General features: G+C 41.2%; 1 protein-coding gene across 1 annotated transcript in view; it reads left to right on the top strand.

The window, feature by feature from the left end:
* The first annotated feature begins 5,046 nt into the window (after window positions 1-5,046).
* Wdr75 (WD repeat domain 75) overlaps window positions 5,047-24,468 on the top strand; it is a 31,504-nt gene continuing 12,082 nt past the window's right edge. The window contains exons 1-14 of the mRNA XM_028887032.2: window positions 5,047-5,479; window positions 8,426-8,555; window positions 10,216-10,281; window positions 11,150-11,240; window positions 13,178-13,302; window positions 14,724-14,794; window positions 16,049-16,168; window positions 17,031-17,119; window positions 19,088-19,246; window positions 20,124-20,183; window positions 20,264-20,379; window positions 21,510-21,685; window positions 22,817-22,974; window positions 23,605-23,785. Of these exons, the coding sequence (XP_028742865.1) occupies window positions 5,397-5,479; window positions 8,426-8,555; window positions 10,216-10,281; window positions 11,150-11,240; window positions 13,178-13,302; window positions 14,724-14,794; window positions 16,049-16,168; window positions 17,031-17,119; window positions 19,088-19,246; window positions 20,124-20,183; window positions 20,264-20,379; window positions 21,510-21,685; window positions 22,817-22,974; window positions 23,605-23,785 (1,625 nt within the window). The 5' untranslated portion in view covers window positions 5,047-5,396. The remainder of the gene's footprint in view (window positions 5,480-8,425; window positions 8,556-10,215; window positions 10,282-11,149; window positions 11,241-13,177; window positions 13,303-14,723; window positions 14,795-16,048; window positions 16,169-17,030; window positions 17,120-19,087; window positions 19,247-20,123; window positions 20,184-20,263; window positions 20,380-21,509; window positions 21,686-22,816; window positions 22,975-23,604; window positions 23,786-24,468) is intronic.

Here is a 24,468-nt window from a genome sequence, read left to right as displayed (position 1 = left end):
CAGGAGCCAAGACTGGAGGACCAAGAGAGGAACCAAGGATCAATAGGCCAAGAAAGCTTATGGCCAAAGTGACTGGATTATATAGCGACCAAAAACTGGGGAAAGGGAATCCCAGCCTCTGGGCTGGAAAGAGGTTTAGGGTATGATGCTGTGGATATCGATCACTCTGTATGCTGTGAATGTGTTGCTCTGATTTGGTTGATAAATAAAATGCTGAGTGGCCAGTAGCCAGGCAGGAAGTATAGTATAGGTGGGACAAGCAGAGAGGAGAATTCTGGGAAGCAGAAGGCTGAGCCAGGAGATGCTGCCAGCTGCCACCACCATGAGAAGTAAGATGTAAAGATACTGGTAAGCCATAAGCCATGTGACAAGGTATAGATTAATAGAAATGAGTTAATTTAAGATATAAGAACTAGATAGCAAGAAACCTGCCATGGCCATACAGTTTATAAGTAATATAGGTCTCTCTGTGTTTACTTGGGTCTGAGCAGCTATGGGCCTGAGCGTAACTAGAGAAAACTCCAGCTACAGTATGGGGTGGAAAAGAAGCCTGAGGAGAAGTGGGGGGAGCCACAGGTCCTGAGTGAGCTTTGTTTCCAGTTTCTTTGGGACTTGACAACTATAATGAGGTCTTTATAGCAATAGAGACTGTCTGGTTCACTGAATCTGCCACATCTGGAACAGTATAAGGAATTCGATAGAATACACAGTCTTTATCCTCCAAGTTTTATCTCTGTGCATCATTACAGTCCTTACCATGACACACTAGAGAAGAAAGGTAACTTGATAACCACTAAATTTTCATAAATAACCATGTTACATGAACTAGTAGGTAATGTTAATGGATATCATATGTTACACATATTTCAGGGATCCATTAACATATGCATTGAAACTATAATGCATAGCGCTCACTCTCAACATGATAAGGAAAGCAAAGGAGAACATGTGATGAATGCTACCTGTGAAAAGACATTTGTTTCTTTTTTCCCTAAATCAGTTATATTTCGTTCAAAGCCCTAAAATGTTTAACTATTGTAATATCAATGTTATGTGAGTCAGGTACACGCTTGTAAAACATCAATTTTATTATCATTTATATATTTTATTCATCATTATACAAGCTGATTGTTAACACTGAGAATAATTTAAAAAAAAAAAAAGATGAAAGTTAGGGCACTCTTTTCTTTCACTGAAAAGAAAGTTTAAAGCACGGTGGCCATAAGGTCTAGAACAGAAAAATGCATGATATTTAAACACACTGTATGTAACTGTGACAATCAGAGTCATCCTTTTCTGGAAACATGTATTACACAAGAGAAGGGCAGGGCAAGTGTCTTAATCTGTGGATGGTACTATGAGGCACCCCAGTTCCTTGGACAGTCTGTGGGTTGGCCTTTTTTGGGTTAGTTTTCTTTTTCAATAATTGTTCCCATCACCAAGTCAGGAAGCCTCATTCCTTCCTAAACAGTATTTTTAAAAAACATTTTTAATTAATTAATTTATTTATTTTATATTCTGACTGCAGTTTCCCCTCCCTCCCCTCCTCTCATTCCCTCTCCCTACCTCCCCTCTGCATCCCCCATCCACTTCTCCATTTCTTTTCAGAGAGGGCCTCCCATGGATATCAACCAAACATGGCATATCAAGTTGTGGTAAGACTAAGCACCTTGTATTAAGGCTGGGCAAGGCAACTCAGTATGAGGAATAGGTTCCCAAAAGCCAGCTGAAGCATTGGGAACAGCCCCTGCTCCCACTTTTTGGAGTTCTACAAGACCAAGCTACATAACTATCACACGTATGCAGAGGGTCTAGGTCAGTCCCATGCAGGCTCCCTGGTTGTTGGTTCAGACTCTGTGAGCTCCTATGAGTTCAGGTTAGCTGATTCTCTGGGTTTTCTTGATATGTGCTTGACTCCTCTGGTTCGTACACTCCTTCCTTCTTCTCTTCAGCAAGATTCCCTGAACTGTGCCTAATGTTTGGCTGAAGGTCTCTACATCTGTTTCCACCAGTTGCTGGATGAAGCCTGATGACAACTGGGGTGGGCACCAATCTGTGGCTGTAGCAGATTATTGTTTGCCATCTGTGGTAGTTTCAATGTAGTTGGCCTCCGTTATTTCACAGGGAGTGGCACTGTTAGGAGGTGTGGCTTTGTTGTAGTGGGTGTGGCCTGGTTGGAGGAAGTGTGTCACTCTTGGGGTGGGCTTTGAGGTTTCCTATGCTTAGGACACTGCCCAGTGTCTCAGTCAACTTCGTGTTGCCTGCAAGATGTAGGACTCTCAGCTACTACTCCAGCACCAGGTCTGCCTTTGTGCTGTCATGCTTCACCATGATGATAATGGACTGAACCTCTGACACTGTAAGAGAGCCAATTAAATGTTTTTGTTTATAGAGTTGATGTGGTCTTGGTGTCTCTTCACAGCAATAGAAACCCTAACAAAGACAGCAACATTACATTGACTTTTTATTTTTCTCCAATCATGTTTGGATCTATCCTATGTCTCTGGGCCATCCAGCCTCTGGGTCTTGGCACTCCAGGCAGTGCCGGGGGTGGGCTCACTCTCATGGCATGGGTCTCAGTCTGTACCAGTCATTGGTTGGTCACTTCCACAATCTCTGTGCCACCTTTACCCCAACACATCCCTAGGCAGGAAAAACTGTAGATCAAAGGTTCTGTGTCTGGGTTGGTGTCCCAATTACTCCACTTGAAGTCTTGCCAGATCACAAGAGATGTCCAGTTCAGGCTATGTATCTGCTTTAGATTCCTGGGAGTTTCCCTTGCACCAGGTTTGTACTTGATCCCAAAATGTCCTCTTTCTGGTCATCTCTTTTCAGTACTCTCCCCCACCACCCACCCCCAACCTGATCTCTCATGTTCCCATCCCCACCCTCCCATAGCCCAACCATGAGGTCTCTTCTTTTTCTCCTTCCCAGGGAGATCTGGGCGTCCTCCCCTGTTTGAACCCTCATTGTTATTTAGCCTCTTTTAGCCTGTGGATTGTAGCATGTCTATCCTTTACTTTACAGCCAATATCCACTTATAAGTGAGTACATAGCATATTTGTCTTTCTGGGTCTGGATTACCTCACTCAGGATGATTTTTTTTCTAGTTCCATCCATTTGCCTTCAAATTTCACGATGTTATTTATTTATTTATTTATTTTTACTTTTTTTTTGAGACAGTGTTTCTCTGTGTAGTTTTTGGTGCCTGTCCTGGAGCTCACTCTGTAGACCAGGATCGAACTCAGAGAGATCCACCTGCCTCTGCCTCCCAAGTGCTGGGATTAAAGGCATGTGCCACCACCACCTGGCAATCTTTTTTTTTAATGTTATTTTTTAAACAACTGAGTAATACTCCATTGTGTAAATGTACCACATTTTCTTTATCCATTCTTCAGTTGAAGGGCATCTAGGTTGTTTCCAGGTTCTGGCTATTACAAATAAAGTTGCTATGAACACAGTTGAGCAAGCATCCTTGTTGTATGATTGAGCATCTTTTGGGTATAAGCCCAAGAGTGGTATAGCTGGGTCTTGAGGTAGATCAATTCCCAATTTTCTAAGAAACCACCCTTTTGATTTCCAAAGTGGCTATACAAGTTTTCACTCCCATCATCGGTGAAGGAGTGTTCCCCTTACTCCACATCCTTTCCAGGATAAGCTTGTGGTTTTGATCTTGGCCATTCTGACAGGTGTAAGATGGAATCTGAAGTCATTTTAATTTGCATTTTCCTGATGACTGAGGATAATGAACATTTCTTTAAGTGTTTCTTGGCCATTTGAGATTCTTTTGCTGAGAATTCTCTGTTTAAGATCTGTTCCCCATTTTTAATTGGATTATTTGGGGTTTTTTTTATGTCTAGTTCTTCTTAAGCAACTTAAACAAAGCTCACCATACAGTAAAATAACTGAAGTCAAAACTGATTTGGTCATTTATTTTCTTCATCGTCTCAGGATATAATAAACATATATCAGATTTCAAAGTTTCCAAGGAATCTTAAAGGATTTATTACACAGACATCAAGAGGCTGGGGTAGGGGGGAGGAATGACGGCATTAAGTTCATTGTGCTCTTCCACTAAGAAAAGGTAAATCATAAATTATGAAAAAAGAAACTCTTTAAATCTGAGATAAAACTCAATAATCAGTGTCTCTCTCCGTAGCTCTGACTCCCAAAATAATGAAGATTTTAGTGTTTCTCATGCGTTTAACCCAACAAAAAGTAAATTTGTTTTTTTGCAATTGCCATGCCTAAAGCTGTTTTGACATTTGAGAATGTATTTTCTAGCTATGAATAAACATGAGTTTGTGGTGAATTTCAAATGTACTAAGCCTCTGCTCCTGTTAAGATTAAGGTATCTGTGGCCAACACAAATGGGAACTATTATTGACAAATGAACGGCTCAACATACAGACATCCCCTAATATGAAGGAACCACGAACATAATGCATATGAAAAATGTTAGAGAGGCATCAGCATCCTCGGAATTCAGGGCTAAAGCCAAAGGAACTGAACAACCTTAGCGAACCTGACGATCATTGCAGCAGTCCTGACACCAGGGTGCACGTTTTTTTTTGTTTGTTTGTTTTTTTGTTTTGTTTTGTGTGTGTGTGTGTGTGTGTGTGTGTGTGTGTGTGTGTGTGTGTGTGTGTGTGTGTGTGTTTGGGGTGGTTTGGTTTGGTTTGAGACGAGGTTTCTCTGTGTAACCCTGGTTGTCCTGGAACTCGCTTTCTAAACCAGGCTGACCTCAAGCTCAGAGACCCGCCTGCCTCTGCCTGCCGAGCACTGGGATTAAAGGCGTGCGCCACTTTTAATCCTGGACTCCGTCGCCAAAGAAAAGAACGTGGCGCTGAGAGTTGCAGAGATGCTGCAGGAACTTGGCGATGCTCACAAAAACGCCACAGAATGGCAGCTAAAAAGCCCACTTTAGTTACTACTGCGTCTAAAGAAAGCGCTCGTTCTACCAACAACAGCAAAAAAAGGCAATGGATGTAAACTTGGCGCGGGGTGATTGCGTCATCTCCCTGTCGCTCAATCATAGAGACAGAAATAGCGAGGCCTTCAGTAGGCGGAGTGGCGCTCACTTCCGCTTCTGGCCGAGGCTATAGAGTCGGGTTGAAGAGACCGACGAGAAAGCGCTTTGTCTTAAATAGCCCTGGCGGCATCTGGTATGATTTAAATTTCTATGGGTGTCTGTTTGGCTTCCCTCTTTCTACAAGCATCTTCATTGGACAGTGCCCAAAGTAAAGATGGCGGCGCGGGCGCTGAGCTGACCATAGAGCCTCGGAGCTAGAGCGGCCCGGGGCGGACCGCGGCGGGCCTACACACTCAGGCTCGCCGGCTGGGGAAGGAAGTTCGCGGTGGGGCCGGCGCTCGGCGGTTCCTGCGACTGCGCGAAGATGGTGGAGGAGAGCGTCCGCGTGGTCCGCTGCGGCGGCAGCCGGCTGAACTTCAGGAGAGCCGTGTTCTCGGCCGATTCTAAGTACGCGGGACGGCCGGGGTACCGGGCTCCGCGGGCGGGGAGGGCACTGTCAGGCGCGGCCCGTGGCCGAGTGCGAGCCTGGCCTTGCTGCAGCGCGGGTGAGCCTGGGCTCCCCGCCGGACCTGCCCGGGCATGGGCGGTGCGGGGACAGGTCGCGTGTCTGCACTCGGCCAGGCCCGCGCGGCTGGAAAAGGTCCAGGCTGTGTACCGTTCGGCCCAGACTCCTGCGACGAAACGTTTTAGATCTTTGCACCTTTAATGATTTCGCCTTCTCCCCTCTTCCCGGAGAAAAACGTCATTATTACCAGCCTTTTTTTCCCCTGGAACTTTATATAAAAACCGATGTTAGCGCTATGGGAGGTAATCTGTCTCACACAGTTTGGGAAGAATGAAATGTCTGTACGTACGCAACTTCCACAACAGTGTCTGGCCTCAGTAGCTCACTGCATGTCATGGTATCATCTAGAAGAGATGCCTACTAGTAACTACTAAGTATTTACTCAGTTTTTTTTTTTTATTACTTAGTATCTATTTCTTCAAAGCGCTCGATGACTAGAGATTCTTAGTAAAAACCCATTCTATTTTAGAAGGGTGTTTATGGACGGTGTACTCTCCCGCAATACCATGCCTATGGGTGTATGGTAGCTGGTTGTTCAGTGCATGCATGATGAAGGGAACTTAACACACACAAGTCAAGGGTTTTTGTAAGATAATCTTTATATAAAGGATTTTGTTGGCTTTGTTTTATGAATTAAAGAGGGGAAAAATGGGCTTAGAGGAGTTGTCACAGTCCTGCCCCTTCAGACTCATTCTTGATCAGTTTTTACCTTATCTGTTAGAATGAGGTGAATGTTCCATTTCATTTGCCTAGTCTGATGGTTCGGTTTGTTGTTTTGTCAACTGTTTTGTGTACAACTAGCTGAGCTGACAAAAACAAGACAAGAAACTCACTGTACGGTGAAGAAGAGTTAGTAGCAGATGTTTCAAACCCAAGGCGCTTTTAAGACTCTATTTCTCAATAGAGAGAAAGGTGGAGAAGATTACAGAGGGCTACTGTCTAGGTGTCATAGATACTTTTCTGTTGCTGTTACAAAACACCATGACCAAAGCAACTTATAAAACAAAATGTTTAATTTGGGGCTTACAGTTGCAGAGGGCCAGAAGTCCATGACCATCATGGTGGAGAGCATGGCGGAGGCGGCAGGCATGGTGTTGGAGCAGTACCTGAGACATCCCCAGGCAGAGAGCTAACTGAGAATGGCTTGGGCTTTTGAAACCTTCAAGCCTACTCCCAGTGACACCTCCTCCAACAAGGCCATGCCTCCTAATCCTTCAGGAACAGTTCTTCCAACTGGGGACCAAGTATTTAAACATCTAAACCTATGGGAACCATTCCATTCTCATTGACACTACCATGCTAGGCTAGACTGAGAAGGTTGTTTATTGAGGATATGAGTGGAAGGCTTCCCTTTCAGTAGGATCCAAAAGGGTAGCTTTGTGCAGATTGGACCTAGGAGCTTGCACATGCTAGGTGAGCACTATCACTGAGCTCTGCCTCCCAGCACTCCCCACCAGGTGCATGTACACACCTACTTTTTGGTTTTGATAGGTTTTTTTGGGGGGGGGGTTGTTTGTTTGTTTGTTTGTTTGTTTTTCTTTTGAGACAGTGTCTCACTAAGTTGCCCTGTTTGGTTTTGAGTTTGCTGTGTAGTAGATAGCCTTTGTAATTGTGATGCTCCTGCCTCAGCTTCCAAAGTGGGTGGAGTGATAGCCTTGGGCCATGAGGCCCAGCTTAGAAATGTGTTGGTATTGAAGAGATGGGTATGGTTATCATTGGTATGTGATGAGAGCTGGAGGAGAATGAGGTTGGAAGGGAGATTATCCAGTTCTTTTTTGCTGTTAAGGGGAAAAACTTGGTTTCATTGTATCTTTATTTGAGGAGGGATAAGGTCGTTTTGCAGAATTAACTTGATGTGACTATGAAGCCTGACTGTATCAACCATTCATGGAAGCTAAGAACACCTTAGGAGTAGTCCAGGCTAGACACATTAGCCTCTGAACTAAGATACTCAAGGTCTGGGTCTAGGCATTAAGAAGATCAAGACTGTAGGTGCTCTGTGCTGATCCCTTTCTTGAGCTGATCACACACAGAACCACCTGTTGGCCAATAGTTCATAGACATACCATCAATTATGAACCACGGTCTTGCTTTAAAGATGAGAACAGGTAAGCAACTCTGTGTCATAGATTTGATAAAGCAGGATAATAGCAACTCCTCAGCATCACATTTCCTCTTAGGATATCATATGCAGGTGCTTTGGGAGCATGGGGAACAGTCTGACTGGTCCTGCTGGCTTGAGCCTTCCACCGTGTGAGAAAAGCGTGAGATATAATTGGCACAGGGCAAGTTTCTTTTCTGAACTTTCCTTATGATAAGTTCTATTATGAATATGAAGATTATGAAGGAGCATCTGCTTTGTGGGAAGTCATAACTCCAAAAGGTGTAAACAAAATTAGCATTTCAGCATTTGGAAAAGAAACTGATATGAATATAAGATTAACCCAGGCCTCACCATTGAGAACAGAGCATCTAACTCACATTTGTGAGCTGATGTCTTCAGTCAGTCAACTGTGGAACATTTTGGAACACGGTGCACATGCCGCCAGTGAACCACTGAAGAATAATTGGATATCAGTGTCTGCAGCCATTCAGCAAGGGAACAATTCAGTTGTTTTTTGGGACAATTCCATATTACGTCATAGTCTTTTCTGTGTTAATAGATGAGTCCTTCTTTGATCTCCTAAGTTTAACAACACATGCATTTGAATGTACAGTTCTTAAACTATTTAAAAAGATATTTGCATGTTGTTATCTTTATAATAGGCCACCAAAAGATTATGCCATCTTTGTAATATGTGAGACTTAGATTTCTCTCTCTTTTCCAGGTTTATCTTCTGTGTCTCAGGAGACTTTGTTAAGGTGTATAGCACTGCCACAGAAGAGTGTGTGCACGTTCTACATGGGCACAGAAACCTGGTGTCTGGAATTCTCGTCAACCCCAACAACCATCTGCAGGTGCCAGTCTGTAATGGAACATGCTAGCATTGGTCTTTCTGTGGACAGTAACATTTAAGTTAAATTTGCAGGGGCTACTTTACAGATTGTAACACTCTTAAGAGAGCTACTCTTAAAAATCAGTCAACTAAGTCTTCCATGTGGTCCAGGTATATTTTTAATCCTGTCCTCTAAGAACTTGACAAACTGTATCATCGTATGCATCCTTTGCAAGCTTTTAATGAAAAAAAGTGTTTGTCAGTTAAAATAAAAAACGTATTAAGTGTGTGCTACTAACCTTTGTCAAAAAACTATATGCACATTTTTATAAGAGTTTTGTCTTAATGATAAAATCAGAAGTTTTTTTTAAATATTTTATTAATTCTTTGAGAATTTTATACATTATATTTTTATCATCTTCACCCCTCTCCTGTCTCCTCCCAGATCCACCCAACTTTATTTGTCTTTTTTTTTTTTTTTTTTTTTTTGAGAATTGCTGCCTGCATAATCCATCGATGTGTGTCCCACCTGCTGCGGGCCAGGCAGACAAGGGCAGCTTTATCATCAGCTTGGGATGAGGCTGTGGGACAAAAACTGTGTGAACCTGAGAGTTCTCTGTGGTTTTGACAGTGCTTATATTTTTAACTGTTCTACTAATCCATATGTATGATTCTTAGATAAAATAACTGGCATTTATTTTTTACCTAACCTAATTATTTTACCTGAATAGATGACACTATCTTACTCAAATACTTTTTATTTTTAATCTCTGAATTCATGACCCAGTTCACAAAAGTTGTCAATTTGGCACTTTCTTTCAAATTGAAATTATTTATAAACCTTTCATACAAGCTAATTTCACCTACAACACAAAATCTGTGTAACCATATAAAGCTAAGCTTACTTAGCAGTCATAATCTCAGTGTTATTAAGATGATCTTTACTCACCAAGAAGGGTCCACAGACTGGTCTAACACTATTGTGCCGTCTGCGGTGATGTGCGGCAAAGACAGAGTCCTGGAACTTGCTGGCACCGAGGCATTGCCATAGAATAAGAGTGCTTAAGAATTCCTACTGTGTTTCTGAAAGTATTGGTTCTTAATGAATTGGGTTAAAAAAAAAAACAGATGTGTTATCTGGTCATTTGAGGAACTTTTTTAAATACTTAGGTTAGATGAATGCCATGACACAAATATAAAAAAAAGAATTGGGCTTTAGAGAAAGCAGAATGAATTCTTGAGCGCTCCTACTCATACTGTTCCATATCCCATGTCAGAACAGAAGCTTGATTCCTGCTCCTTCGTCTCCACTTGAGACTTGGAATTGCTGTTGCGGTAGTTAGATTTTCTGCAGAGAGCACTGGTTGGTTTCCTTCATCTCAGATACTGAGGATGGAAGTGTCTCAGATTCCGGAGCTTTGGAATCTGGGGACATTTGTTTCACTTTGCTGGTTGAACAGCCCCAAATTCCAAAGCTGAATCTTTTCAAGTGTTGTGTTGGGGATCGGGAAGCTTTGCACTTAAAGTTTTAATAGGGATATTCAAATTTTATAAATTCTGCTGTCCCTTAAAGGCTAGCGAGCTAATGGACAGCAAACAAAAAGCGGTCCTCTAGGCCTTAGTTACTCATCTGACCTCTTTGGAACAGTGTTTAATCTGTTTCCTGCTGTTCACTCTTCTAGCTCTACTCCTGCTCCTTTGACGGCACAGTTAAGCTGTGGGACTATCTGGATGGCATTTTGATAAAGGTACCTGTATTACTCTTTAGTTTTCTTCTCGTATGAGGCTTAATCTTAAAGGGACTTCCTGAACAAGTTAAGAAATCTACATTATTAAAAAAGATGCATGATTTTGACTGTAAAAATTGAAGATTATATCATAAAAAGACAAATTGAAGCACCGAGAGAAAATACTTTAACCACCAATAAGAAACAACTAGTTAGACCAACAGGATGGGAAATAAATGAGCATGGACACCGAGGATGTAGCTCAGTGGTGGGGTGTCTGTGTGAGGTCCTGGGTTCTGTCCCAGCATCTCAAGGAAGGGGAGAGGAGGCAGGCGTAAGCTAGGAATTACACATAACAGGAAAAGTAGCACCAGTTACCATGAGATGGTCCATCCTATTAATTTTAGAAGTGTAAATTTAAGCAGATAGTAGAGTGTGTGTCGTTAATTCCCCCGCCTCCCTGCGTGCACGCCAAAATACACATTATAGAAAGAAGTGCAAGTAATGAGTACAGTCTAGAGAGGCGTTTATATGTGCAGTCAATGCAAGGAAAACCAAAGATACAGTACTTTTCTCTGTAAGAAAATATTTTCTCATTGAAAATGTCTTATACATGTTTGTAGTCCTTAAATTATTTATGGTGGAAAAAATTCTGTATAACCCTGATGTTACAATTATGATAGGTTTAGTTAGTGAGATACTGCAATCATTGAAAAGTCAGGAAGACATATAAAAGATTATTCAACGAATAATGTACATGGCCTCTATAGACAGGTGCTCTCGTGCAGTAGGGAAACAGCATTGAGAAGACCTTGAACTCTGTACCCTGAGCTCCGTGTTCTGCTGCAGGAACTGGACAGTGCATAGTGTGATTCCTTATCTCTTTCAGACGTACATTGTTGGACCTAAACTCCATGCCCTCTTTATTCCTCCCTGTGCTGAAGAGTCCATCTTCCTTACAATAAGTAAAGAGGAACCAGGTACAGCATAGTGCACTTCATTGTTTTTGTGGACATCAAATGGATCTTTACAGTTTCTCAAAATTAGGTTTCTCAACACTAGTTTTAATCTCAGGATAGCAGCTTTGAGTTGGCATTTAAATTTCTGTCATCTTTATATCAGGGGGAGGACTCCTGTTCTGTGGTCTTCAGTGGATGGTGATTACCATATATATATTAATTAATAGTGCACTCAGAGCTGAGTGTTAGAGCCAAGCTAGAATTTGTCTTTCTGCTAAGTTTTAATGTCATTCTTAATATCACTGTCCTTTTATTTGTTGATCTTGAGTCATACCAAATAATATAAATTGATATTAAGAACCACTAGTGTGTGAATGAATTGTTAATTCCATTTGCTTTTATTGAAACTATCATATATCAGCATTTCAGGAATATCTATAGTATTGTCAGTAATTACAGATAATTATTCTCCATCATAGAATTTGATATAACAGAGTACCAATGTGGAGTTACCCAAAAAAAATTTCAAATACTGGAATTCATGAGTGCCACTCACTCCATAAGATACAGTTGTATCAGAATTAGAAGTTCAAAGCAGCTTTCATATAGTTACTAGACAGTCAGCTGGACTGCCCAAGATTTAATTCTTTATGTAAAATACAAGCACATGTATCTCCTTAGTATAAAAATGGTTTTCATTTTTTACTAAATGATATAATTATATATATACCAAAGAATTGCTTTAAAATCGCTTATGGTTCAGTATCAGTAACTCTTTGGTTTGTGTGCCTGTTTTATGCTGATCTGTGGATGTTGTAATAGGACATAACTGACTGATACACATACTCACGTACCCAAATGTGCACATGCAGACTAAAGGTCAGCTCCAGGTGTTTTCTGTATCTCGACACTTAATATTTGAGACATCACCTCTCTCTGCACCTGCAGCTCACTGACTCAGCTAGACTAGGTGCCGATAAGTCCCAGGGATCCTCCTGGGCAACCGCCACTGTGCTTGCTTTTGTAATTGGTGTGAAGACCTCTCTTGGGTCTTCATGCATTCATGGCAAGCACCACTGAGCCATCTCTCTAGCCACATATTTCAGGAAGTTCTCAGGTGGCTTCTTACTTTTGGTTGCTTAATTCACCAGTAGTGTATTCAATTTTCAGTTCCATTTTATTTACTTAGTTAGTTAGTTGTTGGGTGTTTTGTTTTGTTTTTTGAGACAAGGTCCTTATAGTCCTGGCTTTCCTAGAACTCACGGTGTAGACCAGACTGACCTCAAACTCACGTAGATCCTCCTGCTTCTCTCTGCCTCCAACTTAAAGGGCTGGGATTAAAGGCAAGTGACAGCTCAGACCCATTTTAAACTTCAGCTTAGTCCTTTGGAACAAAAGTATACCTGTGTAAGATTTCTATTTCTGTAGATATAGCCAGGAGTGTCAAGGAGTTGTGGCTTTAGACTTTATTCAAATGAAGAGTCCAGGGACTAGAGAGAGGGTTCAGCAGTTAAGAGCATTTGCTGCCTTTGCAGAGGACCCTGATTTGGTTCTCCTCACCCAAGTGGCAGCTTCCAGCTCCTGTTACTCCACTCCTGGGACCCCTGTGGGCACCAGGCTGTACACAAAGTACACTTTATACAAGCAGGCAGAACTCACAGACATAAAATAAGAATAGAGAAATCTGTTTGTTTATTTGTTTGTTTGTTTGTTTTTTAATGGAGAGTTCAGCATGGATCTCTTGAGTCAGAGGCCAGCCTGGTCTACCAAGCAAGTTCTTCTAGGACAGCCAGGGCTACATAGAGAAACTTTGTCTCCAGAGGGGGCAAAAAAAGGGAAGAGTTACTTTAGGTCCATTTCGTTTAAGATGACCTATATTTACAGTCTTGGCATTTGATTTGTCTGATTCAATGTACTTCTTTAGAGAAACTTTGTAACAAATGACTTCCTCTGGCTAGACATATTCCAGCTGGTTTCTGTGAAACTGCCCAAGTCATCAAGCCAGGACGTGGAAGCTAGGGAGCTGTCCTTTGTTTTGGATTATGTAAACCAATCGCCCAAGTGCATTGCCTTCGGAAATGAGGTACATTTGTTTTGTTAGTTTCTGCTTATAGTTAAGATCTATTCCCTGAAAGTTTTCCCTCAACACTGATGATCCTGTGGTACTGTGTTTTCGTTAGTAACTAAAAATCTATGACATCGTTTTAACAAGTATTCCTGGAGTATGGTGTGTGTATTTTTAGAACCATCCCTATGATATATATTCTGTTCTTTGCTCTTTTATAATTCTCCCCCAAAATAACAATGTCTGGTATTTGTACTCTTCTTTGCCTGTTTCATATAAAAACCACTGATATTGTTCCATTTTAGGCTTTCTGTCTCTAGACAATATGGGCTCTGTATCTATAATTAACATACCCATTATAGGAAATTCAGATACTACAGAAAAATATAATGAGGAAAGAAAATATTCAGCCTCACCAGTGATGATATTTAAAGACTTTTCTAGACTTTTTTTGAACACATGGAAGATGACAGTTCCCAAAGGAAGAAGGATCAGAAATATTTTTTTCTTTTCAATTTAGTATTGCAACATTCGTGAATGCGAACATGTTTTTGACAGATAATTTATAATATTTGTACCATTATTTAGCTACCTGTTAATAATTTATTATTTTAAAATAAAAGGCCACCAAAGACCTATTGCATTGGCCTTGGGGTCTGTAGAATTATTTCATCATTCTTCTGGACATGGTTAATGCCTCAAGGAGAGAAGATGGCTTTATTATTGTCAGTTCAGTATTCAGCTTCATTGATCATCAGTGTGGGTCAAACCATAATTAGAATCCGCTTCACTTCTGCTACATCCCCTGGCCCTAGATTCCACTTGTGTACAGAGACAGAGCATGACCACAGAGTAGTATGTCTAGGAGTGACGACTCTTCTCCAGAGCTCTGAAACATAACCTACAACCCAGAGCCAACCAGCTAAACAACAGAATTCTGGTGTACTTATTCAGCTGAATGCTACTCAACAGGGAAAAGAAATTGATAGCACACCTAAGGTGAACTTCGGAAGGGTAGTGTTGAGCCACAGTTGCGATGTACAGAGTAAGATAAGCTGTGATGATAAAATGACAGTTGCTGGTGAGAGTTGGGACTTTGAGGAAGGACAGATGGGGAAGGGACATTCTTGGGTTGAAGGAACAGTTATGTAGACAGAGTCAAACCTGGCACGGTATTATATGTATGCCTAATGGGGGGGAAATGTAAATCACTACACTTAAAGCTAGAGAGTGTAGAATTTAGGGCTTAATTCTTCTTAATTTTAAAGGTAAGATTATCTTTTCCATGGCCAAAGTATAGCATATCATTTCACAGTAATATAGTTTTACAGAGATTTTTTTTTTTTGTACTTGGTATATTTGGAAAAAATACTCCATTATTTATTGATGAGTCCAAGATTTTTTTTTTTTTAAATATTACCTTCTGCTTAAATCACCAGGGAGAATATATTGCTGCAGTGCGGGACTTTTACTTATCTGTTTACTTTCTCAAAAAGAAAAAAACATGCAAGTAAGATTTCCCTTTTATTAAGTTTATTATGTTACCAGAACATTTATCACAGTGTTGTCCAAACCTGTTTCCAGAGTCTCGTTTCAAGAAGTGGGACCATCGTGTCCAGCTACAAACATTTTAACCCCACCGTGGTCGGGAGGATCTTAGCACAGGGTCTCCTCCATCCCAAACCCCATGTAGACAATGCACCAAGTGTGGACTTGGTATAAAAATCGAGTTTAGATTGACAAGGCTTGGCCTGATGATTCTCATTGGCTGTAGGAACTGAAATAGGCATTGGGTTACTGGGGCTTTGCTGCAGTTTGCTGTTCTGTTGCTGTGATAGACACCTTTACCAAAAGCAGCTGGGGAGGAAAGGGTATATTTGCTAACGTCTTGATCTCACAATACATCATAAAGGGAAGTTAGAGTAGAAACTCAAGGGAAGAAAAAGCAGAGGCCGAGAATGCCGTTTATTGATGCTCTCTGTGGCTCACTCAACTTGCTTTTTATACTTGCAGGACGCACTTGCCTAGTGTAACATCACCCCTAGAGGGCTGGGCCTCCCACATCAATCTCAGTCAAGAAAATGCCCACAGTCTTGCCAAGAGGCCCATCTGGAGGCATTGTCTCGATTGAGGTTTCTTCTTGGTGGATGACCCTATCTTGTGTCAAGTTGACAAAAAATTTTATTTATATATAATAAATATATATATTATATAAATGTCTAGTGCATTTCAGCCACCATGTGCTTCAAATTAATATGTTAAGTAGAGACGATAGATATCTGAGTTGTGAGGATAAGTAAGATGCCGTGTTAGAGAGGCTGTGGTGCTGAGCCGAGCATTGTGTAGTCGGTCTTTCCTAGTCACGGTCATCCTCCCAGCTACCCTTCTAAGATTAGTATCATTTGTTATATAAAGATCCTCACTTCTTCAGAAGTGGAATAGGAACCAACCTAGACAGAACAAATGATTTGTCCCCCTCTATTGTCCGTTTAGGACACATAAGGTCACTTGTTTCAGTTAGAACTTAATAAGCATGTCCATAAGTTTATGCTGAAATTTTGGTTCAGAGAGAAAATTGAATCTCCTGTCCCCAGGCCAGAAAAAGGAACTAAAAGGAATGTTTTCATGACTTAAATCGTAATGGCTTCCATTGACCAGGTCTTGTAATATGAGTCACATATAGTTTGTACTGTGTATTGGTAAATGTTTACCAAACAAAATGCTTGATTCGTAACCAAGGGAAAGTTGTTTTTCTTTTTCCTAGTTTCACTTTACCATCAACCAAAAATAAGAAGAATGCTAATAACAAGTTCACCTGTGTAGCCTGCCACCCAAAGGAAGACTGCATTGCATCCGGCCACATGGATGGCAAGATCCGCCTCTGGTCAGTGAGCTCAGGAAACGGGTCGCTTGCACACTGCTTCACACTCATCCTGCAGAGCAGCACCATCTCTAGGTCCTAAAGGAGGCAGTGCGAGCTCAGTGCTGCTGCAGGGCTGGGCTGCCTCCTCCATTCCTTGTCGAGCTCTCCCTTCAGGCTGCCGTGTAGGGTTCCGAGAGGGAAGCATTCCGTGTCACCCGGAGCCGTTTTATTGGAGAACTTAACTCTCAGCCTTTTAACTAGAACAGGAAAGCGAGACATCGCTTAGTACCTAGTGGGTGGTATGATGGTACCATAGTAACATTGCCTGTAGACATGGTTCTGGTTAGGAATAACAAGGTATTTCTAAATACTGATGTCAGAACACGTCAGACTGCGATGTGTTGGACTTAGCATGCCGTTGTTTTCTATTCTGCACCTGAGGTCAAGTGAAGAATTCTGTTTTCTCAGCCCTACGTCCATGTCTCCATCAAATCACTTTGCTCATGGCTAGGGAACCCTGTGGGAGAGGAGGCAGAAAGAATGTCCTTTGCCTGTTTACTATAGTGTGGCTTCCAGTTTAATGTTTCTTTGGGATTCCTGAGCACCAGAGAGTAGGTCTCTGTTCCTTGTGCTGTCTATTAGACTTTTCTCCTTCACACTGCTTTGTTTGTCTGTTTTATCCAATTCTGATGTGTTAGTTTTTGTTTTACTATATTTTATTACTGTCTCAGAAGCCTGTTTATATTCTAATCAGAGACAGAAAGGTCTAGATGGGAGGGGAGGTGGAGAGGAACTGGGAAGAGTGGACAGAGGGGAAAACCATAATCAGGATATATTATGTGAGGAAAAAAATGTTAAAAAGGTATTTTGTTTTTTCCAACAGGAGGAGTTTTCATGATGATAAGAAGTACACATACACATGTTTGCATTGGCACCATGATGTGGTTATGGATTTGGCTTTTACAGTGTCAGGTGGGTACCACTTTGATAACTAAAAGGAAATCTAGAAGTATCTGTATCAAATGTTGTGGTTCACAGCATTTATAGATTTAAAATTGAGGCACCAGATGTGGTATACAACAATAATCCTCTTGCTTGGGAGGCTGAGGCAGGAGGATCACCATGAGTTCAAGGCCTGCCTAAGGTTTGTAGTGAGACCCTGTCACAAAAAACACATTATGGGAGTCAAATCGTCAACACTTTTCATGACCCTTTGTTGGGCTTTACTCACCACAGTAGTATGTAGTTTAGCATTCAGGATTCCAGAGTATACATTTGTGCTTGTCTCAACATAAAGAACCTATGTAAAGTGTATGCCAGTTTTTTAAATAGTCTTATTATAAAGATGTAGTCAACAACTGCTGCTATTTACCAGATGCAAATAATTCCAGTGTTTTCCATTCTCTGTCTTTGGACCAGTGAAGTCCATCATTAATTGTCCTTTCATGGATGAAGGAAGTGAGGATTTGAGGAGGTGACTAGCTAGCATAAAGTCTGATGGCTAGTAAGTAGAATATGGGCGTGGGTGTAATTTAGAAGCCTGTATTTGAATTGAGAGATTGTGAGTGTTCCCTATTTCATATTTTTGGTTGTGAGCCTAACCTTTAACAGCTGAGCTGTCTCTCCAGCCCAGGTATTCCCTACTTTAAATTCAGACCCTGTTTTGGATGTGAGGCAGACATAGGAAGTCCTTACGTCTTTTATTTTAATGCCCTCACACCCATGTGCCTGCAGGGCAGGAAGGAAAGTGATTGTCCTTCACTTGTTCCTCCTGGAGACTGACAGGCAGGTGTTAGGTGCCATGTTCTCTAGATGCTGGAGGTATACTTAGGGTTAGCTCCATAGAGCCAGGAAGTAGAAGGTAAAGTCAGCCTACTGAAGCTTTGGACTTGGGGAACCATGCCAGTGTCTGCAGGAGTATTATTGAGACATAAAAGAGAAAGAGGAATTAGCCTTACAGGTGAAGAAGTGTGGACTGTTTGTTTACCTTTACCCTCTTTCCCACTCACCTCCAGAAATAAAAACTAAGTGCTGTGTGGTTTTGGTATGCTGGCGTATGTGTGTGTATATTTTATTTGTATGTTTCAGGAAATGTCTTTGTTTTCTGCTAATCTAACCTATCCTTTCTCTTCATTCCTTTCCCTACTGTGGCCTCTGCCCATCTCAGGGCAAGGAATGATCACAAACATACAATAATACACATTATAAACTTCAGGTGACTAAATCCTATCATATCTCCTCCCAAAGCTGCTGATGCTGTATTGTTAATTGGGCTGAGCACAGCTAGTTCATATTGTTGAGCCCGAGTTTTGGTGTTTGATACTTTACTTCTTCAGCATGCTGGTTTCATTTCACTTGTGTTTATACCCAGAGTGAGCTTGCTAAGTACAGCATAGACTCTGTTTTCTGTAACGACTGTGTAAGAATCCCTTTTCTCCACATGCTGGCAGAGTGAGGCTCTGCCTCATTTTGAGTGTTTGTTTGCATTTCTGATAGTTACTGATGGGGAGGATTTTTTTTTATGCTTTTGAATTATTTGAGTTCTTTATATCTTATAAATATTAACCCCTTATCAGATGTGTGGTTGACAAGTGTTTTATATGTAGGTCATCTTTACTCTGTTTCCTCTGTTGCACAATATAGTGGCCGTAGCTATTACGATTATAACTATAAAAGAAGATTTTGATTGTTTCATCACAAGGTGCTAGATGTTCAAATTACATTCTTTGAGTGTTACACCATATATATATGTAAGCATCATGGTATATCCTGTATATCTGCACAGCTATATCAATTAAAAATAAAATTAAAATGATAGGAAGACACTTTGTAAGTTTCCAAAGAAATCACTTAAATGCTGATTATATTTGTCTTTGTTTGTTTGTTTGTTTGTTTGTTTCCCCTCCACACTCTGCCCGTTTGGTTTCTTTGGTTGTGAAGGCACTAGTCTGCTGAGTGGCGGGCGCGAGTGTGTGCTTGTAGAGTGGCGAGACGGATCAGAGAAGAACAAGGAGTTTCTCCCTCGCTTAGGATCCACTATTGAGCACATCTCCGTCTCCCCTGCGGGAGACTTGCTCTGTACGTCTCACTCTGATAACAGTAAGTGTGAGTTTCTCACTGTGAGGAGGTAATGTTAGCTACCAGCTTCTGTATAGAAGACAGAGGGACCTGAAACTAGTGAAGAGCAGAGAGCTTTATTAACACGTGGATTTTTCTTCACTCTTATGCTTTTCTCCACCCTCTTAGCCTCATATGCCACCAGATCCATCACTTTCAAAATTGTTTTTATGAAAGCATAAGACTAAATATGTTTGTTTATTTCCATGGCAATTATATTTTCAGAATCTTTTGAAATAGAAGGCGGGTTTGAAGTGGGCCTTCCTACTTTCATAAGGAATGGCATTTTCACGAGCGCTGTGAGCGCCATTGTTGCGGCTCTAGGTGAATGTGGGAATGAGCACCAGGAGGAGGAGCACCAGCTCTTCTTCCCATTCCTTCTCACCTGGATCAGTTTGTAAGCTGCCATTTATTCATGAGCACAATCGATAAAAGCAAATAATAGATCCCCTACTCACACAGAACCCCACTCAGTTCCAAGTACCCCCATAAGGCAGCTCACAACCACCAGTAACTCCGGTTTTGGGATACCCAGCATTCTTGGATAGCTTCCCTGAGCACCTGCACTCCCATGCACATATCCCCCCCCCCCCCCCGACAGACACACACAAACACACACACACACACACATCAACACACATAATTTGAAAGAAAAGGTTAAGACTTCAACAGGCACATCTGTCCCCATCCCTAATTGTTCAACTAACTTGTAAAATAAAGCCCTGGTTTTCTAGTAGAACTGACTTAGTTGAGCTTACTGGATTGTCTTGTGTTCCAGCATATCTCAAAATGACGTAAATGTCTGGTCCTTGATACTCTGACCTGTTTATGTTTAATTATTTTCTCCTTGCTTTAATAGAGATAACAGTTATTCACCGAAATCTCGATGCATCTGCAGTAATTCAAGGCCTAGTGAAAGGTACGGTGGACTCCAGGGGATGTAGGACTACACCTGGCTGCTGCTCCCAGTTTAATCACTGTCTGTCGCTTCTCTTGCAGATAGGAGTATATCTACTGGTTTGATGATTGACCCAAGAACCAAAGCTTTAGTTCTGAATGGAAAGCCTGGTCACCTGCAATTTTATTCTCTCCAGGGTGATAAGCAATTATATAATGTAAGATTTTGATCCATAAGCTAAGTTTTAAAACGAGTGAATGGTCTTTTACCACTGGTCATGGGGTTATTTGTAAGCTCCTGGTATTGATCCTATGCTTTTGTATTTGAACACGGCTGATGGTGTCTAATTTCTGTGCAGTTGTTGCTGCCCACACATGTGCTTTGAGTCACAGTGAAAGGGAATGCGCCTGTGTGGATTGACAGTACAGATCGGGGTCTGCTGTGTAGTAAAACTGTCACTCACATGCTAAAGTTCAGTGCACATTAAACAAGAACACTGCATTCCTGACAGATGCAATCCCACCTTTGTGCAGTGCTCTTTCTACATTACTGCCATAGTAACTAACGTTTTCTTTCTTTCTTTCCATATCCTATAAACATCTTCTGAAGGAGCAGTTACTATACTTAATACAGTTTGAGCATTCCCAGTCTCAAAATCCAAAGTCTTTCATTTTGTTTTTGTTTTTCAAGACAGGGTTTCTCTGTATAGCTCTGGCTGTCCTGAAATTCACTCTGTAGACCAGGCCAATCTTGAGCCCAGAGATTCACCTGCCTCTGCCTCCTGGGTGCTGGGCTTAAAGGTGTGCGCCACCATGCTTGGCCAAAATCCAAACTCTTAAATGTTCCCAGATCTAAAAATTCTGAGTACCTCCCTGAAACTACAAAAGGAAAAATCTCTTGCCTGACTTCATGTGAAGACATATCTCAGCACAATGCTAAAACTATTATATAAAATCACCCACAGGCTGGCTGTAGATCTTAAGTGCACGTAAAACAAATGGATTTTATGTGTAGACTTGGATCCTAGCCCCAAAATACTTCCTATGTCTATGTAAACATTCTAAACATCGAATGAAATCTGAAACATTTTGGATCTATAGCTGTTCAACCAAAAGGAAACACTTAATTTTCTTAGCAAACACAAGACAACCCATTTTAAGGGATTAAGAGATCAGTCATAAATAAAAAGCTAGCCTACTTAGAGCATTTCTTATCTTTTTTTACTTTCTTACTCTCTTAAAGTGGTAGAGAATTTAATTTAGACTTGAAGTTTCCTTAGAAAAAAAGCATGAATGTAAATTAAAGGTACTTATATTAATAACATATTTGGCTCTTTAACCTTGTCAGTTAGATATCATACAGCAAGAATACATCAATGATGACGGCCTAATCCAGATTGAACTGACGAAGGCTGCCTTCGACTGCTCTGGCACTTGGCTGGCAACAGTTGAACAACGGCAAGAAGATGAAACTGAGTTTGAACTGCAATTGAAGCTGTGGACCTATAGCAAGAAAACCCAAGGGTAATCCTACTGTATGGCCACCCCATTTGAGTTTCTGTTTACAGCTAAAACGGTCAAGTCTTGTTTCATTTTGACACATGGAAATGGGGCTTGGGGTATTAGTCTAATAAGAAAGCTTTATTTTATCTTTCCGTTTTGAGAAAGCATTGGTGTAATGTAGGTCATGCTATGTCATCACAGAAGAGATGAAACATGAGAAAGAATTGTAACCCCACAACTTAATACACATTCCAGGCAAATCCAGAATTAGAATCCAAATGTGTCCCTAACTGTCAAAGTAGGAGTATAGACATGTGTCATGTTAGGTAAATAACCCAGTGCTTGTTTGCAGAACTGCTCGTTTTTGTGTTCCAGCCCACCACCACCACCACCACCCACCTTTTTATTTTTTATTTTTGGTGGAGAATGGATCTCTCTGCATAGCCCTGGCTGTTCCTAAACTTGCTATGTAGACCATGCTGGTTCAAACTCAGAGTTGCCTGTCTCTGCCTCCCAAGTGCTGGGATTCATGCCATGCACCACCATTCCTGGCTTGGGGGGTTTCTAAAAACATTGTGACCTGAGCCTATTCCACACGTTTCCCAGATGAGAAATGTAGCCCAGAACTGAGTGATCCTTCCTAGTTCTCTCTTGTAACATTTACTCCTGGAGGTGCTTGCTCTGGTGCTCTCTAAGGACACAGAGCAAGCAGTGTCCATGACTGGGGCAGTTTGAATAGGTCATTTTTATCCCATATTTTCACAATATAAATATAAGTGGAACCTTTCAGAGCCATTCTTTTCCTCTTTTTTTTTTTTTTTTTCTTTTGTCTGTTTTTAGAAAAGACCAGGCTTTTAAGTTCTGTGTCATTAGCCTGCAGAGTCCGGTGGAGTAGCCTTCAGCCATGAAAGCCTTCAGTTTGTTTTGTATTAGGTTCCTTTTTACCAACAGGCTGGCCACTGTATATAATCAGTATTTGAGTCACCCCAGATGCAAGTGACGTTAGAACTTGTCCTGTGATTGTTAGAGTGTGTGAAGTTTTGCCATTGTGGGTGACAATCCGTCACCGGCCCGTTTTAAAGATGGTATTGAATGATGTAGAGAGCCTGCCGTGCTTTTCTGAGAGTAAATTTGTGATTTTCCTTCTACTAGGTTTGTTCTTAACACAAAGATCACCATGCCACATGATCACCCCATCACAGCTCTCCGTTTCAATAATGCAGAAAACCATGAAAAACCCACCCTGGTCACAGCTAGCAGAGACGGCCACTTCAAAGTGTGGGTGTTAGCAGATGACTCTGATATATATAGTAAGTTAACACACAGATTGTGTTGAGAAATTACAGCTTTAAGAAGTGATATATCGCCGGGCGGTGGTGGCGCACGCCTTTAATCCCAGCACTCGGGAGGCAGAGCCAGGCGGATCTCTGTGAGTTCGAGGCCAGCCTGGGCTACCAAGTGAGTTCCAGGAAAGGCGCAAAGCTACACAGAGAAACCCTGTCTCGAAAAACAAAAACAAAAAAAAAAAAAAAAAAAATCAGAAGTGATATATTTGTATCATCGTCAATATCCTCTTTGAGGTGTTTTCTAAAAATGTATAAACTATTGCTTAATTTCAACAGCTTTTTTCGTATTAAATATATACATGCCCTTTCACCAGAATCGTGCCTTGGGGAAGTAAATGAATGACATTGTGTCTGGTGCAGCTCAAAGGGCTGCTGCTGATGGGTCTTTCTCTTCTCCACTAGAGGGAGGTCAAGGTCTCCAGGAAGGGAAAATACCAGTCAGTATTTTGCAACACTTTTGACGTAGCACAGTTCTGGTGAATCTGCTTTGTGTTATGTTTTATTTTTCATGTTTAACTTTTTCAACTTATGATATGTCTCTAATGTTATTTATTAATATTTATGCCATTTTTGTTATGGCTTGTTTTTCCACAGAAAAAGCCATTGGCTGGACTTGTGACTTTGTGGGTAGTTATCATAAGTATCAAGCAACCAACTGCTGTTTCTCTGAAGATGGCTCCTTACTAGCAGTTAGTTTTGAAGAAATAGTTACAATATGGGATTCAGAAACATGGGAACTAAAATGTACATTTTGCCAACGAGCTGGGAAAATCAGGTAAGTAAATTAGTTTGTATTGCTACTAGGTAAATAACCGAGTGCTTGTTTGCAGAACTGCTCGTTTTTGTGTTCCAGCCCACCACCACCACCACCCACCTTTTTATTTTTATTTTTGGTGGAAAATGGATCTTTCTGCATAGCCCTGGCTGTTCCTAAACTTGCTATGTAGACCATGCTGGTTCAAACTCAGAGTTGCCTGTCTCTGCCTCCCAAGTGCTGGGATTCATGCCATGCACCACCATTCCTAGCTTGGGGGGTTTGTATAGCTTTGTAATTTAAGTAAGCCTTTAAACTTCAGTAATAATGTATGTTTCCCCAGTAGAAGTAATCTATAGGTTGCAGGGGATAGGGTAAAAAGCTAATCAAAACGTTGGAAAACTGAAACTTGTGAGTACATGAGCAGTTTACAAGCATTCTTAAACTAGGATTAACATTGAGTATCGCATCCAGCTTTGTTCAATACAGTAAACAATTGAATGGGGTGTCATGTAGCAATTAAAGCTATGCCAGCATTGGTTGATCCTGACGTGCCAGTCTGTGTTCCCATTAAAAACATAATGTTAGACTCAAACCAGACCTAAGGACAATTCTGACAGGTGACTAATTTCATCTCATTTTAAATATATCTGATTTTGAATTTACTTTGTAAAACTTTAAAATTCTGAGTACGGATTTCCTCC

This window comes from Peromyscus leucopus, chromosome 13 (assembly GCF_004664715.2).
Source record: "Peromyscus leucopus breed LL Stock chromosome 13, UCI_PerLeu_2.1, whole genome shotgun sequence".
Lineage (NCBI taxonomy): Eukaryota > Metazoa > Chordata > Mammalia > Rodentia > Cricetidae > Peromyscus > Peromyscus leucopus.
The sequence above is the reverse complement of the archived record's forward strand: the minus strand, read 5'-3'. Positions and strand labels throughout refer to the sequence as shown.